The sequence below is a fragment of the Meriones unguiculatus genome, chromosome 10 (genome assembly GCF_030254825.1).
Source record: "Meriones unguiculatus strain TT.TT164.6M chromosome 10, Bangor_MerUng_6.1, whole genome shotgun sequence".
NCBI classification, from domain to species: Eukaryota; Metazoa; Chordata; class Mammalia; order Rodentia; family Muridae; genus Meriones; species Meriones unguiculatus.
Genome location: NC_083358.1, coordinates 109,588,124 through 109,608,264, shown reverse-complemented (window position 1 = coordinate 109,608,264; position 20,141 = coordinate 109,588,124). Strand labels below are relative to the sequence as shown.

Genomic DNA, 20,141 nt, shown 5'->3' with positions numbered 1-20,141 from the left:
CAGCCAGCAGTCTCCTCGAAGCCGCTGCACCCGGAAGCATTTCTCCCTGTCTGCCTCTCGGGTCTCTCAACTGTTACACGCCACATGCCACCGCACACCACTCCTTCTCTTTCTCGCCTCTCAATTTATATCCTAGATCACGCCCCTCTCCGTGCCTCACGTGGAAGGTCACTACCAGCTGGCAAAATGTCACAGGTGTGGACAAACTATAGCCCAACTGAAACCCCACACTTGGGATTAAGACAGAAGTGTGTTTACATAACATAACTGAGTTTACAAAGAAACCAAAATGTCCATTCCACCTAACCACTGAGCTATCTCTTTCACACTTCACTCTCTCTCTCTATTTTTTTTTTTAATTTCTTATTCTGGACACAGTGTTTTGCCTGTATAAACACCTGCACGCTAGAAGAGGGAACTGATGGTTGTGAGCCACCACGTGGTTGCTGGGAATTGAACTCAGGGCCTCTGGAAGAACAGCCAGCGCTCTTAACCTCTGAGCCACCTCTCCAGCCCCTCACTCTGCATCTTAGGCTGGTCTGACACTCACTCTCACTGTGAACTCTCAGACATCTTCCTGCTTCACCCGAGTGAGCCACCGCATTCAACTTACACCACTTGAGAGATCTGATCATCCAAGGATGTTGGCATTCTTGGGGAGCCTGGGGTCGGACCCTTCACGGTTCCTCACAGGCGGTTGTGCTTCCCCAGCTAACTTTATTTGTATTTTCTTTTTGCATGTGCGTGGGCACACATGTATGTACAGGCATGGATGTTGGCGTGCACGTGTGTATATGTATAATGGCCCTGCCTGGGCATTGAGAGCCCTCCTCAGCCACTCCCTACCATGCTTACCCGCTCACAGTCTCTCAGCTGAACGCAGAGCTCACCGATCCACCTAGCCTAGAGAGGGAGCTGGCCCCAGGGATCCCTTGCCTGTACCTCAGGATATTGGAGTTACTGACATGCCCACCAGTGTCCACACGGGTGCTGGAGAGGGGAGCTCAGGTCTGAATGCATCCATGGCAAGTGCTTTATCCACGGAGCCATCCGCTCAGCCCCCGAAGTGGTTTCTATATAATTTTACAGGGAATTTTTTCTTAATATCTTTTTCAAATTGTTTGTTATTCAAGTATACAAAATGCTACCAATTTTTGTAGGCTGGTGTTGTTTAAAGGAAAGAAAATCCCAACCATTTGACTTTACCAATAAAGACTCAGGATCCAGATGCTGGGGTGAAAACTTGCTAGCTCAGAGAGGCAGAGAAAGTACCCAGCTGACCTTCTAAATCCGGGAAGGAAACAGCCTTTCTACTCAGCTCCTGCCTTGGAAAAGCCAAAAGCCCCTTCTTCTCCACGCTATCTTAAATATCCTTCAACTCAGTGTCCTTCCTTTCTGTTAATCCCCATCAGCTGATTTCTTGCTCCACCTCTTGACTTAGGGTTAACTTTATTAAATCCTGTGTACAGAAAGCTTTTGGGTTAAATCACCTGTTTAGAAGACACAGAAAGTTCTCAGATTAAAGGTGTATGATAGGGCTCAACCACACCAAACCAGAAACAGGTTTTTACAGTTCACAGTCTCGGGGTTCACGATGAAATCAAATATCCTGCAACAGGTTGGTTTTCTATCCTGAGACTTCTGGGTTGGTTTATCAGTTTACAGTGGTTTACAGTGGGGTTCAAGTATGGGGGGAAGGGGGGTGCAAAGGCAGGATCTCTTGCTGCACCTGGAGTGCCCTAGGCATCCTTTCACTTCTACCTCCCAGGGCTGGGGTTACAAGCCTGCGCCTTTGTCCTTCCCCTCGGGTACCCTGGAAATGAAGCCAGATTCTCCGGCTTCACCAGCAAGCCCTCATCGACTGAGCTGGCACCCCAGCTTACCAAAACAGCTTTTATTGAGTCTCCTACCTTAATATCTAATCTCTAAATTAACTTATTCTTTTTTTCCTTTCCTTCAGTTTTTTTTTTTTTTAAGATTTATTTTTATTTAGTCCACTTTTCTCTTAGAGTTTGGGGTGTATTCATTGCCTGTGTCCCTTATGTCCATCACTAGAAATAGAAAACTGCATGAAACGTGAGCACAGGGAGAGGGGCTGTGGCCAGACTGAGGCAGGGCAGACATTGCTGCCTGCTCATTGCGCCTGAGTCTGGCTCTGCTGACCTTCAAAGGCTTCAGCTAATGGAGGAAGTTCACTGTGTACATTATATTCTATGTGAATGCATCTCCAGGAGGACAAGGAAACTCACAGTCAACGTCATAATCAATTTCGGACAATGTTGAAATAGCAGAACCCAGGCATGGTGGCACACACCTGTAATTCCAGCACTGGCAGGGGTAGAGGCAGAGGAACAAGAGCGAGTCAGCCACAGTAAACATGAGGCCAGTCCCAGCTACGTGGAACCTGTCTTAGACCAAAACCTAAAAGCCAAATCGAAAGAATGTAGGGGCTGGAGAGATGACTCAGAGGTTAAGAGAACCGGTTGCTCTTCCAGAGGACCTGAGTTCAGTTCCCAGCACCCACGTGGTGGCTCACAGCCATCTATAAGGAGATCTGGTGCCCTCTCCTGGCATGCAGGCAGAACACTGTACACATAGTGACTAAATACATTTGAAAAATAAAAAGAATGTCGAAAGGAAAAGCAGCCATGCTGATGTTACTAAAATAAATAACTTTTACTCGAAAAAATCATTGAATCCTTTTTTAAAAGAGGTTTATGTGTACGTGTGTGTGCCTGAGTGTGTAGCGCTGTGTGAATGCAGGAACCAATGAGGATCAGAAGACACTGGATTCCTAGGAATGAGAGTGACAAACAGTTAGGGGATACTTGTGGCTACCAGGAGCCCTCTGCAAGAAGCATAGGTTTTCTTAACCACTGAGACACCCCTCCAGCCCCAAATCGACATCCATGCAGAAAGCAGAATACAGAGTAAAATGGAGAAACATCTGCGCAAACAGAAGCAGGGGGCACGGGAGCCCCAAGAGCACCCGGAGCGGAGAGGCTGACGGAATGGTGGAGAAACACACGGAAATGCTGCTGGGGATGTTCCCAAGTTATCAAACCGCGCTTAAGGGGCAAATCCCACATCTGGACACACACAAGGAAGCTGCAAGAGCTTTAAGAACAAAAGCCACAAAAGCTAGTGAGCACGCTTAGGGACAGAGGTACAAGGGCCTGGTGCACTGGCACGCATAATTCCAGCACCCAGCAGGAGGCGGGGAAGCGTGTGGACGGTGGCCAGTTTGAGCTACACAGCAAGTCTGGCAACCTGGCCACAACGAGAGTCAGCAGCAGGAGGAGGAGGTTTTTGGAGGTGCAGCCCATCACTCAGCACTCAGGTGCTGGAAGCAGAGGGATCTTGGCTTCAAGGGCAGCCTGAACTGCATGAGATCCTGTCTCAACAAACAAATTAAAAAAAAAGTACAGTAATTAAAATTCTGATTTGCAGTAATGGCATGCTGGCTAGTTCTATGTCAACTTGACACAAGCTACAGTATGTGGAGAGTGGAGAACCTCAATTGAGAAAATGTCTGTGAGATCGGGGGAGGGCTCAGCCCATGGTGGGTGGTGCTGTCCCTGGGCTGGTGGTCCTGGGTTCTGTCAGACAGCAGGCTGAGTAAGCCATGGGGAGGAAGCTAGTAAGCAGCGCCCCTCCGTGGCCTCTGCGTCAGCTCCTGTCTCCAGGTTCCTGCCCTGTCTGTGTTCTGTCCTGGCTTTCCTCAGTGATGAACAATGATAAGGAAGCATAAGCCAAATAAACCCTTTCCTCGCCGAGTTGCTATGGTCATGGTGTTTCCTCACAGCAATAGTAACTCTATGACAACGGAATACCAGATGAAAATGAAAAACAAAACATCTTCAAGTAGTCGGAGAAACAACCTTGTAGTCAGATGAGCTGATTTGCAGGAGTAAGAAAGAATCTTATGAATATCTGCAGAGCTAAGTGTGAGGAGCATACAGGAGCAGAGGCAGGGGGTTGCTGTGAGTTTGAGGCCAGCCTGAGCTACACTGTGAATTACTGAAATAGCCAAGGCTACATAACAAGACTATGTCTTAAAAAGAAAAGAAAAAGAAAAAAATCTAGAAAGATTAGAGCTTGCTGCTTATAACGGACATGCATCAAACAAGCTTCTAAAGTTTAGGGTTTTAAGAAGCAGATTCCCAATAAATAAAGAAGGGAACAGAAGGAAATTTATTATGTATATCATATTGTAGTAAGAATCTAAAAATTAAGAACAAGATTTTAAATTAAAATGTGATTTTTGGCAGTTAGTTTGGATGCATCCATTTATTTAAACGCTTTTAGACAGGTCTACATTTAGCAGAATATGATTTGGGGCACTGGAGAGATGGCCCAGCAGTTAAGAGCACCCACCGTTCTTACAGAGGATGATGGTTCGCTTCCCAGCACCCACTTTGGGTGGCCACAACCACCTGAACCTCTAGCTCCACAGGATCTGATGCCCTTACTTGGCCTTTACCCACGTGCTCACACACACACACACACACACACACACACACACACACACACACACGGAGAGAATACTAAAATTCCTATACTGCACTCCCTGACAGTCCTTTCTGTTTCAGAATGAAGAAGAAGCACGGCGTCTCATCTGGGAGAAGAACCTGAGGTTTGTGACGCTCCACAACCTAGAACACACTCTGGGAATGCACTCCTACACCGTGGCCATGAACCACATGGGAGACATGGTAGGTCAACCGCGGGCAAGCCTCTCGGTGTGAGCGGGCAAGCCTCTCGGTGTGAGTGGGCAAGCAGAGTTTCTGAAGCCGTCCGAAGGCACGCTGGGAGGATGCACTAACGAGACCAAAGCAGGCTGGCTAACCAGGGCTGAAATACGGCTCAGTGGCAGAACACACAGCTCACGGGCGTGAAGGCCTGAGTGTGATCCCCAGCAATACCTCCATCGTAAAAGGGGAGAGAAGGGCATAGTCACAGGCCTACAAAGCTAAAAAGCAGTAACGCTTAAGGGCCTAAAAATTAGTACAGAAAGCCCTCGTTTTGAAAAAGAAAGAAGGCTGGAGAGATGGCTCAGGGCTAATCGCTCTGCCTGCTTCTCCAGAGCTCCAAGTTCGGCGCCCACATGGCAGCTCACGACTGTCTATAACTATAGTCCCATAGCACATGTACGTGCAGACAAAACAGCAATATGCAAGATAAATAAATCTTAAAAAATGAAAAAAGAAAACAAGGAAAGATGGGGGGTCAGTGAGGCAGCTGCCAACTGCGCCGGCCTGAGTCTGATCAGCTGGGTTCACGTACTACAAGAACCGACTTCCTCAGGTTAGCCTTTGACCTCCACGTGTGCTGTGGTGTGACCGTGACCACGTGTGAAATAAATAAAGATCTCTTAGTCCTACTTTGGCCACTGTCTCTAAATCAAAACAAAACAACAACAAAATCCCAAACGCCTCTCAACATGGTCTCATCTAGCCTCCGCCGGAAGAGCGCATGAAACTGAGAATGACTAGGAACATCTTTTTCCCCTGCCTCCACCTCTGGAATACTGAGGCTGCCGATCTGTGGCACCACGCCCCATCTACCAAATCCCAGCTTCAACGGAAACCTAAAACTTACAAAATACTATTGCTCTCATACTTTTAAATAAAGGCTAGAAAGCACTTTTTAAGTCTTTATAGCAAGTAGTCTACACTGGCGAATGGATCTGGTCCACCCCCTTTCCCGCTGGGAGCATGTGGAGCCTGATGTCCGAGTCTCCTTTTGCAGGTGTTTGTTGCTAGAGGTCAAACTCAAGGTCTGTGCACACTGACCCGTCTGTCAGCTGTATCCCCAGCCCTCCTCATCAGTTTTTGGGTTATGTTCTACCCAACAAAAAATGTATAATGCAGCCAAAATTAAGAATCACATTACTTTAGAAATAAACGCAGAAGCCAGGCATGGAGAAATGGCTTGGTCTTGCTGAGCGGCGGTGTGGACAGGATATCCTGGAAGCTTGCTGGCAGCCACTGCAGATAGAACAGGCACAAGAGAGTCCATGTGCCCAGGTTTACAACACACACACACACACACACACACACACACACACACATACACACAGAGAGAGACAGACAGACAGATAGAGAGAGAGAAGCAAAAAATAATCCTAGTAGCTTTGGGCAGGAAGCATCCTTGGATGCCATTTCTACTTAAATGTAGCAGTATCCTTTGTAGTTACTGAGAAAAAGCAGCTTGGCTGGCTTTCTATGTTGCCTTGTAAGATGCTGCCTTTCTCTCAATCAAAAATCTGTAACTTCTGGTTTTCGCCATGTTCTATTTCTCCCTCCGCCTGTTTAAACCGTTGTGAATGAAAAGTTCAAGATTAAAGAGCCACCCAGCGCTCACCCGAGTCGGCCCCTAAAGGCCGCTTGTCCTCACTGTCCAGTTATGGCATGTGATACTACTACCACACATTTCTCTTAGTTTTAAAATATATTCACATTTACGATTCTGAGGATAAGGAAAGAAATATAGGGGCCAGCCAGTGAAATAGCTCGCCGGGTAAAGGCCCTTGCTGCGAAGCCTGACAACCTGAGTTTGATCCCGTAGAAGACAGATGCTCCATGGGAAGTCCCTGCCCCCTCAAACACACGCACAAGAAAGGAAGGAAGGAGCGGAGAGAGGAGGGAAGGAGGGAGGAAAATTTAAAAGTGCTGAGTGAAATGTGATATTTACTTGCTTTACAGACCAGTGAAGAAGTCCTGTTTGGGATGAGCTCCCTGAGACTGCCCAGACACTGGCAGAAAAACAGCACTCTCAAGTCAAGCTCTAATCAGAAACTGCCCGAGTCTATGGACTGGCGGGAGAAGGGGTGTGTCACTGAAGTGAAATACCAGGTGAGCATCACCACCTCCAGGAGGCAGAGGTGCGCTCTCTCTGTTTCACCACATACTCTGGCATGAACCTGCTGCTTTGCTGCTTCCGGGCTGTTTTGTTATTCCAGTCTTCCCAACTAAACTCTATCTTTCTTTTCTTTCTCCTCCTCCTCTTCTTCTGTTTTTGTTTGTTTGTTTGTTTGTTTCCAGACAGGGTTTCTCTGTGTAGCTGTCCTGGACTTATTTTGTAGACCAGACTGGCCTCAAACTCACAGAGATCAGCCTACCTCTGCCTCCCAGAGTGCTGGGATTACAGGCATGCGTCATGGCGCCCGGCTGGTTGTTCTTTTTAGATTTATTCATTATGTATACAGTGTTCTGCCTGCAGGTCATAAGAGGGCACCAGATCTCATTAGAGATGGTTGTGAGGCACCATGTGGCTGGGAATTGAACTCAGGACCTCTGGAAGAACAGCCAGTTCTCTTCACCCCTGAGCCATCTCTCCAGCCCCTGACTTCTAATTCTGTGATCCACCTGCCTCTGTGTCCCAAGTGCTGGCATTAAAGGTTTGCACCCTAGCCACCCCCGCAATCACAAATAGGCACAGAGGCTGGAGAGCTGGTCCAGCTGTTGAGAGCACTTGCTGCCCTTCCGGAAGACCTAAGTCTGGTTCCCAGCACCCACAAGAAAAAGCTCACACTGCCTGTAACTCCAGATCCAGGGGATCTAATGCCCTCTTCTAGCCTCTGTGGGTACACATGTACACATACAAATACATAAATAATACATGATAAAAGAAAACATAATAAAACAAGCCTTTAAAAATGATTCTGTGGTGATGATGATGACGAGGACGTCTGGCCATGATCACCCTGGGGCTAAAGGTCTTGCATCAGGCATCACTTTGTGACAGGGACACGAGGGTTTGTGGATACCTGTCACAAATGTCGGTGAGCAGAGACAGGAACTAAATCTCTTTAAAAATTTTTAGAGTTATTTATTTTATCTGTGCCAGTGTTCTGGCTGTGTGTCTGCCTGCCTGCCTGCATGTATGTATGTATGTGTGACTATGTGCGAGCTTGCACCATGCATGCAGTGCCTGCAGTGACGGAACCGGCCATAGGTAATTCAGGACATGACTGAGAGAGTGTGGACTGAGAGATTACAGGGCAAAAGAAAGAGACAGAAAACTTAGGATAGTTTCGGGAGTGTGCTCAGCCAATACTGAAGCAGCCAAGTTTACTCCACAGCTCCTTTTCAAAGACAAAGCAAAACAGTTCACATCGGCACAAAGACAGGGTTCATGGAACAGTCAAAGTTGTTTCCTAAGACCACATGCCTGTATGGCAGACACGGTCCAAGTTAAAGACAAGTTAAAGAAACTTGGCAAAACCTCCTGCCAGCACGAAAACATGTTTTTCACTGAACACTCTATAACAAAGCAGCTTGCCAAGCAAGCAGCTGTCCACAGTAAGAAAGAACTTGGGCTTCGCACACTGGAGAGGTCAGAAGCGGACATCAGCTCCCCTGGAACTGGTGTTTCTGACGGTTGTGAGCTCCCATGTGGGTACTGGGCACCAACACCTGGTCCTCTGCAAGAGCAGCAGGTACTCGTGACCACCGAGCCATCTCTCCAGCCGCACGAATGGAATCTTTAAGCTGCGTTTTGTTCTGAGAGTTGGTGACCTGAGAAGGCGGCAGATGAACAGTCTAGAGATCTGCCTTACACCTCACCTCTAGGCGGCCAGTCACCTGGGTGAGAGCGCTGACTGAACAGCCAACCCTTCACAGTGTGTAGAGCAGGACTCTGAACAGCCAACCCTTCACAGTGTGTCCCGGCTGCACTGTTTACAATGTAAATGAGGAGGTGCCTTTGGCCGTGAGGTGAGAAGGGCTCTTAGAACACATGATGTGTGTGAAAGTGCCTCTCTCTGTCTCTCCTGTCTGGCTCTCAAATCAACTTTCCTGATGAACAAAAAAGAAAGAAAGAGAGAGGGAGAGAGGAAGGAAGGAAGGAAGGAAGGAAGGAAGGAAGGAAGGAAGGAAGGAAGGAAAAGGCATGACTGCTCTTAGGTATGGTGGAGGCCGTTTATTGTGCATAAAAGAGAGAGTGTAGCCAGAGGAAGGGGCGTTTGGTAGAGTTCAGAAGGAGCATGACCCTGAGCTGGCCGTGTGCAGAGGGCAGAGCTCGGAGAGTAAAGGTGAGAGGAAAAGGGCTGGGTGACCAAATGTCTGGATTATATAGGGAAGGGCCACTGGGGAAGAGCAGCAGCCCAGGCGCTGGGCTGGAGAAGTTTAGGGTGTGCCAGCCACACTCTGTAACAGGTAGGGACTGAGGGACGCTGGGAGAACCTGGTGGCCAGGTCGGCTTTGGTATGTTAAACAGACACCTGGGCTGCTTGAGACCTAACACCTGCAGCATCTGTCTTCCTCTTTGGAGAAGAGAGCTGGGACTTCGCACATGCTCAGTGTGTACGGTCGGGCTTGCGGAAGGCCTGCTGAGAGCCCACGCTCTCGCCACCAGGGCAGGACCTTGCCTGGAGAATGTCTTCCCTCCCGTGGTCTGAGAGAGGAGGAGGCCTCTCCCTGACAGCTGGCCTTGTCCTCTGACGGCCTCTTCTCGGTTTTCAGGGTTCTTGCGGGGCCTGCTGGGCCTTCAGCGCTGTGGGGGCCCTTGAAGCCCAGCTGAAGCTGAAGACGGGGAAGCTGCTGTCCCTCAGCGCTCAGAACCTGGTGGACTGCTCCACCGAAGCAAAATACGGGAACAAAGGCTGCGGCGGCGGCTTCATGACGGAGGCTTTCCAGTACGTCATCGACAACGGAGGCATCGACTCAGAAGCCTCCTATCCCTACAGAGCCATGGTGCGTCGCGCGCTGTGACTTCCCCGCGGTGCCGCTCTGGCACCACCAGCCCAACTGCTTGACCGGTCCAGAGCCCGGTCAGCAGCTTCTCAGTGTCCTTCTTCATCTACCTGTGGGGTCCTTGTCGTTTGCTACAGGGTCTTGTGGTGTAGCCCAGGCTAGTCTTGAACTCTGCATAGCTGAGGAGGCGCTAAATCACCGTTCCTCTAGTCTTTCTTCCCAAATGTTGCATTAGAGGGTTTTGCCGCCACACCCTACGCAGAAAATATTTTCAAATGAGCAAGTGGCACTCGTATTTAAAGATCAGCTAAAGAAGCCATCACGACAATGCCTTCTCTATGATATTTAGCTCCCAGTGTTCAGGTCATCAGCTAGCTCATTCTTCCACTTGAAAGGCTCAATAATGCTATCCTCTTTGCTACAGGTTTGTGGGTTTTTTGTTTGTTTGTTTTACAAATTCTGTTGAGTAGTATAAGCAAAAATAGGTGTGGGGGGACTGTGAGATAAAATTAACACTCAAGGGCTGGCAAGATGGCTCATTAGTCAGAGGCGCTTGCGGCCAAGTTTGACTTCTTGAGTTTGAGCCCACGGAGAGCCCTGCAGGTCATGCTCTGACCTCCACACTCATGTGAGTAAACGCGATAAAACGACATTTAACCAACCATCACTCAGCAGCTTCCCATCTTAGCAGCATTGCTCCGCTTTGTTTCTTTCAGCTTCTTTTTCTGTTATGATTTTAGGGGGAAAGACAGTCATATATTCAACAAACATCTGCAACCTTCTGGGGGTTTTGTTTGTCTTGTTTTCTGCTTTGGAGGCACAGTCGTGCCATGGAACTCCGGCTGGCCTGGAACTCATTCCGTAGACCAGGCTGGCCTTGAACTCCCAGAGATCCCTCCACCTGAGCCTCCAAGAGTGCTGCCTCTTGGTTTTTGTTTCATGCTTCTCACAGCTCCAGCTGGCCCAGGGCTTGGGTTATAAACCTGTGCCGCCAGGCCCAGCTTGAGACAGTGTTTAAACAAACAAAGAAATGGAAAAACCCAAAATAAAATAAGAAAGATGGGTGGGGACAGAGGGAAAGGGGGGAGATCTGAAGTCAATTGAAAAGGGTGAAAGGGAGAGGGATTCGTATTGAAACCTAGAAAATTGAATTAGCCTGTGTGCTTGGTTTTTTTTTTGTAGAATGAAAAGTGTCATTACAACGCAAAAGACCGAGCTGCCACCTGCTCAAGGTACACGGAGCTTCCCTCTGGTGACGAAGATGCCATGAAAGAAGCAGTGGCCACTAAAGGACCTGTGTCTGTGGGCATCGATGCCAGCCACACCTCCTTCTTCCTCTACCAAAGTGGTAAACCTGGAGGCACCAGCCTCTGTTTTTTTGCTGCCCAAGATAGGGACTGAGTATCCGTCACCTCCAACTGGTGAATCCCGCTAATGAAGGCTTATGAGCATCACCACACTAAGTTCCTCCTGTATCTTATTTCGTTACCACCAACCCTAACCTACATATAAATACTCCACGGCAAAGTTAGCCTGCCCTGCTGCTGGAAAGTTGGCTCCATCTTTAAGAGCATTTGTTATTGCAAAGGACCCAGGTTTGAGTCCCAGCACCTACACAGAGGCTCACCACCTTCTCAGGTACCAGGCAGGCTTATGGTGCACATCTAGGCCAAACACTCATACACATAAAATGATAAAAATAAATCTAAAGCCAAAATTCAAGAAAAAAGAAAAAAAAGAAGGAAAAGAAAAAAGGTTAACCTGCCTAAGCCACTCAGCTCGGATTAAACCTATGCAGTTGAAAACCGTGTTGTAGGCTCTGTATGGGAAAATATGAGTTGCTGCTGGTTGTGGTGGGCATGTCTGTGGTTCTAGCATTTGGGCGGCTGAGGCAGAAGGAGGAGAACCTTGGTGCCTGCCCAGGCTACACGGTGAGACTCTATCAAAAAACCAAAACAAACAAACAAAAAAATCTTTTTTTTAATCTACCAAAAGTGCATTATATAAACTAAAAAAAAAAAAAAAAAAAAAAAGAAATTAAGAAAACAAATCAACTTACAACTGGGGTTGGAGAACCTAATTATAAATTTATCCAGACTGTTGTGCCTGATTGGAGAGACCCCCAAAGACCACTAGGAGTCGAGTTCATTGCAAATCATAAGAGGATCTTTATTCAAGGTTAAGCTCGGGCTGCCAATCTTCCCTGATATAACAGGTTAGAAAGTGAGGCCCTGAGTCTCAGCGGGGCAGAGTTTTTAGAGGGAAAAACCACAAGCGGGGAATTCCAAGCCTTGGTGTTACAGGAAAGGGTAAGATTTGAGTGGGGAGTTCAGCAATCGAGGTGACCTTTAGGCTATCTGTACGATGGCCTGCTGGGTGGAGGGGAGGACCCACTAACACATTCTGTGGTATTTATGACAACCTGTGGGGTGGATTATAGTTATCAACCTGTGGCCTGATTATGGTTATCTATTAACACATTCTATGGTATCCACGACAACCTGCAGGGTGGAGGGCCCAGGTGGCCCTTCTTGGAGCCTGAAGGTGGGGGCTAAGTCACTCCAAGGACAGGCAACTTAAGATAGAGTCTGAGAAATGAAATGGAGCCACCCCTGCCCTCCTCGATTCCTTCAAGAGCAGAAAAGCACTGTAGAGAGGCTCGAAGAGATACGTGCAGAGGTGAAAGCCTTATCCTTATCCTCTGTTTACAGAGTGAAGAGTCAAATATCAATAAGATTCTTCACAAAGCTAGGCAGGGTAATCCTAAAGCGTGTTTGAAATCTTGAAAACCCTCAATAGCCAAAGCCATTTTAACAAAAGGCTAGAGATGTCACAATATCTAACTCTGGAGTACATTTCTAAGTTACAGCAGCCAAACAGCACGGCATCAGCATAAAAACAGACCAAGACCAACAAACAGAATGGCAAGACCCTGTCTCAAAACACAGCCAGGCATGTTGGCACATGTTTGTAATCCTAGCACCTGGGAGGCAGAAGCAGGAGGACTACCTCAAGTTTGAGGCCAAGCTGGCTCTCCTTGTTAGGTTTCCATTGCTGTGTTAAAACCCTGACCGAAAACTATTTCAGAGGGAATGTTTGTTTGATTTACAGCTTATGGTCCATTACCAAGGGAAACCAAGGCAGAGGCTGAAGCTGAGACCATGGAAGAATGTTGCTTACTGGCTTGCTCCCTCCCTATGGCTTGCTCAATTTGCTTTCTTACTCCACCCAGGACCATCTACCCAGGGGTGGCACCGACCCCAGGAGGCTGGTCCCTCCCACACCAATCATTAATCAAAAAAGTGTCTTACAGACTTGCCTACTCATTTTCTTAATTGAGGTTTCTCTTCCCAAATAATCTAGTTTATGTCACGTCAACAAAAAGCTTACGAGGACACTGACTATATAGTGAGTGAGTTCCGAACCAGCCAGGGCTACATAGCAAGTCTATGTTTTAAACAAACATAAAGATAAAAGATAACCAAATGCTGGTGACATGGGAACCTTTGCACACGGATTGTAAGAATATCAATTAGTACATCCTTTAAAGGAAATGGTATAGAAATCCCCCACCCCCCAAAATTAGGACTACCATTCAAGCTAGTGATTCCACTGCCAGAAATATATCCCAAAGAGATTAAATCATTGTACTGAGAAGACAGCTCTCAAGTTCGTGGCAGCAGAATCTTCAACAGCCTCCTTGACGATGAACTGATGTGCGGATAAAGAAAAGGTGGCCCGCACACAGTGTGGAATAGCGTTTGGCTCTAAACAGAGAATGCAGCAGTGGGCTGCGGCTCAGGTGCTAAAAGGTCAGCCCACCACACATGAGTCCCTGGGTTCAGTCCCCAGCTCACACACACCGAGCATGGTGGTGCGAACCTGTCACCTCAGCTCTCCGGAGGTGGAGGCGGGAGGAGGAGAAGCTTAAGGTCATCTTTCAACTACTTACCAACTTTGAGGCCAGCCCAGGTGAGCTATGGGAGACCCTGGCCCGGGAAGACTTAAAGAAGAGCACATCACGCTGCTTTAACGTCGAGCTTAAGACTGTACGTGCCGTCAAAGCTCAGGAGCCCAGTCCCCGAGTGCACGCTAAGTGCAGAACTCTGGTTCACAAGAGAAAGCCACAACACACATTACGGAGTTTTTAATTTAGAAAAGGCTCAGGGTGGACAAAACAACTTGTGAACTTATACAAAGAAACACAATCGATTGTATATAAGTTAAGAGAATTAGAAAAATGTGAATGGATATAATAAAGTTCCTGAGGGAGCTATGGGTCAGCCTCAGACTTGTCAGGGAAACGGACAGAAGGTAGTGACGTCAGACAGTTATGACGTCTGAATCACCTTGTCATATTTCCAAGACCCCTGGCAACACATAGTCGGATGTCCACGCATGTTTTGCTCTCCTGTTGCGCTCACCTCTTTCCTCTGTGTCTCATTCTCAGGTGTCTACGATGACCCCTCCTGCACTGACAAGGTGAACCACGGTGTGCTGGTAGTCGGCTATGGCAACCTCGACGGGAAGGACTACTGGCTTGTGAAAAACAGGTAATCTGTTTGCCTATCACTGCCGGCTTCACTGTCAGGACTGGAGGTCACCTCAGCAAATGTGCTCTTGCGGTTAGGATGCTGGTCACCACAGCAACGAGGGTGAGCGTTTGCAGCTTCTTACAAAGCCCCATGGGAAATGACTCCCTGACCCACGAGTGGTTTGAATGAGAACGGCCCTCACAGGCTCCTACATTTTTATTCCTGTGCATGTGAACCTGCAAAGCCCATACAAACCTGGGCTTTGCATGAATGTGTCTGTGGATTCTGGGGATGGGGCCCAGGTTACCAGTCTTCCTGGCAAGTGCTCTCACCCACTGTCTTGGTTACTTGTGTGTTGCTGTGATAAACCATGAGCAAGGCAACTCACAGGAGAAAGGGTTTGTTTGGGGCTTACGGTTCCTGCGTGGTGAGAGTCCATCACCACCACACAAGCATGGCAGCGGGCACAGTGACAGGAGGAGCTGAGAGCGCACATCTGGAACTGCATGCTAGAAGCAGTAAGAACAAACTCAAAACGGTGCATGTCTTTAAGCTCTCCAAACCTGTCCTCAGTGACACGCCTCCCCCAGCAAGGCCTGCCCGAACAGGGCCATCCACGGGGACCATGTATTCAAATGCCAAAGAATGTTGGGGCGGGGTCCTCTTTAAACTGCCAGGCCAGCTGGCCCTTCTGACCGGCCCCGTCCTTCACCAGTATACAGTTACAGACCTCATATACACAGTTAGCCGAGATAGCTATTTTTCCTTTTATTTGGTTTATCATTCTTTCAGAAGTCTGGTAGCACATTCTTATAATTCCAGGACTCAGGAAGCACAGGCAGGAGTTTCAGGTGTTTAAAGTCATCCTTGGCTACATACCAAGTTCTAGGCCAACCTGAGCTACATGTGGCCCGTTTTCATGCCCCTCATTGATAAAACACAACATAGACTAAAGAATATCCAAAATATAAATTGAAAAAAAAAATCAGGCCAACAAGATGGTTCAGTGGGTAAAGGCACTTGTTACCAACCAGCCTGAGCTTGATCCCAAGAGGGTACACAGTGGAAGGAGAGAGAACTGGATCCTACACGTCGCCGTCTGAGCTCCACTCACATATGCCTTCCCCACACAGCAAATAAATAAATAAATAAATAAATAAACGTAATGAAAAAAATTAGCTAAAGCTGCTTAGACAGTATCTATTCCAGGAAAAAAAAATCTCTGAATGTTTGGAATAAGTAAAATGTCCCCTTGTTTTTTGTTTCGTTTTGTTTTGTTTAGATTGGAACTTACCATGTAGACTTAAGTCAGCCTGGAACTCAGAGAGATTGCCTGCCTGGGCCCTCCAGGCCCTGGGATTAAAGGCACGCATCCATGCCCTCGAGGGTTAGAAGAGGGCACCATCTGAGACCTGCAGCCCAGATGGTTGTGAGCCACCATGAGGGCGCTGGAAACCTAAGCCCGGCCCCCTGCAAGAGCAGCAAATGCTCTTAACCGTCCAGCCATCTCTCCGGCCACTATGCTGGCGAACTACGCTACAGATGCTGAGCCGCAGCGTTTTGCATGTAGTTTTTAGTTTGCCTCTCTGCAGTGGTGAAATTCCGTGTGTGACTTTGTGGTGGACACGATGACAGTCTTGTTTTTCAGCGTTCCAGCACACAGCGACCCCTCAGTCATGCACTGCTCTGGCCTCTGAATAATTCATAAGCAAAATGAATACAACTCGTAGAGGGGAAAGGGCCATGTGGAGGCTGGAGAGATGGCTGAGCGCTTAAGAGCCCTTGTTGCTCTCTTAGACTCTGAGATCCTTATGCACATAAACTCACACAGGCACACACAACTAGACATGAATTTTCTGGAAAATATGTTTAAAGGTTTGTTTTGTTTTGAATTATGTGTCTGTGTGTAGATATGTGCACAGGAGTGCAGTGGACCAAGGTGGCCAGAGACGTCGATTCCCTGGAACTAGGCTGCAGGCGGTTCTGAGTCCCCTCACGTGGGTGTCAGGACCCAGACTTGGGCGCTCTGAAGTATGTGTGCCTGACCACTGAGCCATCAAAACAACAGAATTTATGTCTTCTGGTTCTTGAGGCTAGAGGCAGAACCAACGTGTTGTGCGTTAGTGTTCCCTGGAGACTGTGAGGAAGACACTCTGCAGACACGGGCCTCATAAAGCCAGATGGGTAGGGATAGAGTGGGACGGTGGCTGCTAGCAGGTAGGGTGGGGTCAGAGGGGTGTTGACCAGAGCATACAGATGTTTGTGCTCATTTGCCTCAGAATGTGTACACGTGCATTTTATGCACCTTGGATACATATGATAATTTCTTCTTGCTGTTGTTTTGTTTTTGTTTTGTTTTCAGACAAGGTTTCTCTGTGTAGCCCTGGATGTCCTGGCTGTCACATTGTAGACCAGGCTGGCTTCCAACTCAGAAATCCACCTACCTTTGCCTCCCGTGTACTGGGATTAAAAGTGTGTGCCACCACTGCCCAGCTTGATAATTTCTAATTAAATATATTTTAGTTAAAAAGATAAGTCCAGCTGCGTGTGTTATTGCATGCCTATAATCCCAGCCCTTGGGGAGGCAGAGGCAGGCAGATCTCTGTGAGTCCAGGGCTAGCCTGGTATAAAAGTCCAGGACAATCAAGGATACACAGAAAAACCCTGTCTCAAAAAAACAAAAACAAAAAAAAAATCTCAAAAATATAAGAATAGTAGTGATAATAAATAAAAGAGCTCAGTGTAGTGTCACATGCCTGTAATCCCGGCATTGGACAGTAGAGGCAGAAGAGTCAGGAGTTTAAGACCAGCCTTTGGAACATAGCAAGTTCAAGGCCAACCTGGGATCCATCACACACACACACACACACACACACACACACACACACACACACACTGGAGAGTGGAGTGCTTTCCCAATTTCTGAGGCTTGCAGCCACTGCTTTTCTTTCCTTGGCCTGTAGGAATAGCCTTCAAATTTCCCGTGACTTCCCTGTGTGGAGTGTCGCTGTGCTGACTTCAGACCTTTGGATTAATCATTTCATCTTAAGCTACTTGATGACATCTGCGGTGTTTCTACTTTCACATGAAGTCATATTTTGAGGTCCTGGGAGTAGAATTTCAATGAGAACTTCCATAGTCCAACCCTTGGTCCTCAGGGCTTCCTGGAAATGCAAACTCTAAGTCAGGGTGAGCGGGCGCTTTCAGCCCTCTCGTGTGACAGTGATAAAAGGTGGCTGTTTCCTCCCCGGGAAAGCGGTGAGGAAGCTTGAAGTGTGGGTTACTCTTACTCCCTCACAGCAGTGACTAGCTTGGTGGACACATACTAGCTTGTTGTTCATTGAGCTTCTTTTTGTTGCTTTTTTACACACACCCATTTTTCCCTGTGTCTTCAGTGATTGAAACAATATTTTCTCTCACAGATTTCTAAATCCCCAAAGGACCCTCCGAAGTAATGTTGTACATACCTGCCTATCAAAGCGCCTCCTCCTCCTCTTTTTTTTTTTTTTTTTTAATTGATTTTTTGAAACAGGCTCTCCCGTAGCCCTGGCTGGCCTCAAGTTCATTATGTAACCACAGAGGACCAAGGGCTCCTCATCCTTCTGCTTCCATCCCACGGCATTAGGATTTTAAGTGTGAGATGTTGTGTGTCCACTTATATGAGTTCCTGAGTACAGAAACCCCAGCTGACACAGCAAGCCTAAAACCCTTTAGAACCAGGCAGCTTATTTCCTCACCAAGCAGAATGTTCTACTTTTAGATAGCTTTAAATAGGAAGAAGTCTCATCCATTTCTGGATAACTCACAACCCTATTATTTATCATTTGCTTCAGAATTCATTGCTATATAACACTTTCATAGTAGTTACCCAAAAGTACTTTGTGTGTGGTGTGTGTGTGGGGGGGTTGGTTTTGGTTTTGATTTTTTTTTTTTTTTTTTTTTTTACATTTTTTGACAGGCTTTCTCTGTGTAACCTTGGCTATCCGCTATCCTGGACTCGCTTTGCAGACCAGGCTGGCTTTGAACTCACAGAGCTCTGCCTGCCTCTGCCCCCCCAAGTGCTGGGATTACAGGCGTGCACCACTGCGCCTGGTACTTCCTAGAAGATGTTTCTGGAAACCCAGTGGTGGTGGTGCATATCTCTGATCCCAGTAAGGGAAGCAGAGGTAGATGGATCTGTGAGTTTGAGGCCAGCTTGGTCTACAGAGCAAGTCCCAGGACAACCAGAGCTACACAGAGAAACTCTGAAATCCTGTGTTAAAAACCGAAGGGGGAAAAAAAAGATGTTTCTTTTTTGTTTTAAAGATTTTTTTAAATTTATTATGTATATAATGTTCTGTCTGCATGTACACCTGCACACCAGAAGAGGGCACCAGATCTCATTTTAGAAGGTTGTGAGCCACCATGTGCTGGGAATTGAACTCAGGATCTCTGGAAGAATAACCTGTACTCTTAATTGTTGGGCCATCTCTCCAGCCCTGAAAAAAGATGTATCTTGAGAAATGTGTTTGCTGGAGAGTCATTACCCTTAAGCCAGACATTGTGGTGCATAACATCTGTAGGAATTGGAATCAGAAGGGTGAAGAGTTTAAGGTCAGTCTTGGTTACATAGTAAATTTAGGGCCAGCCTGGGCTACGTGAAGAGCATTATAAATAATATACTCTTGTTACAGAAGGCATGCCTAGAAAGCACAGATGCATCTTATATTACTGTCGTTAAATATGTGTGTTCAACAATAGGGAACTAGCGTGTGTGGTGGCCCGAACCTGTAGTCCCGCTCTGGAAAGTCAAGGCTGGAGATTTGCTGTAAGTCAGACTAGCTGACATAGAGAGACCTTGTCAAAAGAAACAAAAAACACAAGCCTGGAAGCCTGGCGCTATGGCACATGCCTTCATCCCAGCGCTCAGGAAGTAGAGGCAGATGGATCTCTGTAAGTTTGAGGCCAGCCTGGTCTACAAAGAGAGTTCCAGAACAGGCAGCGCTGTTACACAGAGAAACCCTGTCTCAAACAAAACAAAACAAAAACAAACAAACAAAAGAACAAAACCAAGCCTGGAATGGTAACACACACCTTTAATCCCAACACTTAGAAGGAAGAGGCAGTTAGATCTCTGTGGCCCAGCCTGGTCGACATAGGAAGTTCCACGCCAGCCTGGGCTACATAGTCAGACCCTAAATAAATAAATAAATAAATAAGCAGGGCTGGAGAGATGGTTTAGTGCGCAAGAGCACTGCTGCTCTTCCTGAGGACCTGGCTTCAATTCCCAGCACCCACATTGCAGCTCACAACTGTCTGTAATTCCAGTTCCAGAGGACCCGACACCCTCACACAGACATACATGTAGGCAAAACACCAATGCAGATATATTAATTGATTGATTGATTGATTAATTAAACACATATGTAAATGTTTTACAGGGAAAAAGATTGAAATATTGATCATATAATTTTATTATATTTGTAATTTTGTGTTCTTTCATAGCTGGGGCCTTCACTTTGGTGATCAAGGATATATTCGAATGGCAAGAAATAAGAACAATCATTGTGGGATTGCTAGCTATGGCTCGTACCCAGAAATGTAAACAACCTCTTCTTTTTCTAACAAGTCATGAAGATGGAATTCACTCTAACTTGCTAGCACCGCCTCTCTCCAGAGGAGACCAGCCTGTGATGATGAGTGTGTAATTACTGTCTAACGAGGTTGCAGTTTGTTCCCTTACCCCAGGACCTCTCTCTGAAAACTCTGTGGGCGAGAATGGACTGTAGATGGGGTGCTGTTGGATTGTGTCCCAGGATATTCAAGTTTGCTTTTTCTATATTTTATAACCTGCTGTCCAGCGTCTTCTAATAACCTCTTGTAATGTGACAGCCCCAAAGTGCTTAATAAATCTGTCGTTTCAAATCTC

General features: G+C 47.1%; 1 protein-coding gene across 4 annotated transcripts in view; it reads left to right on the top strand.

Annotated features, from left to right (window-relative positions):
- The window catches only part of Ctss (cathepsin S), a 27,227-nt gene extending 7,086 nt beyond the window's left edge, over positions 1–20,141 (top strand). For all 4 annotated transcript variants that reach the window (XM_060393099.1, XM_060393097.1, XM_060393098.1 and 1 more), the window contains exons 3-8: positions 4,593–4,715; positions 6,708–6,857; positions 9,468–9,698; positions 10,881–11,046; positions 14,149–14,251; positions 19,718–20,141. In XM_060393099.1, the coding sequence (XP_060249082.1) occupies positions 4,593–4,715; positions 6,708–6,857; positions 9,468–9,698; positions 10,881–11,046; positions 14,149–14,251; positions 19,718–19,817 (873 nt within the window). In that variant the 3' untranslated portion in view covers positions 19,818–20,141. The remainder of the gene's footprint in view (positions 1–4,592; positions 4,716–6,707; positions 6,858–9,467; positions 9,699–10,880; positions 11,047–14,148; positions 14,252–19,717) is intronic.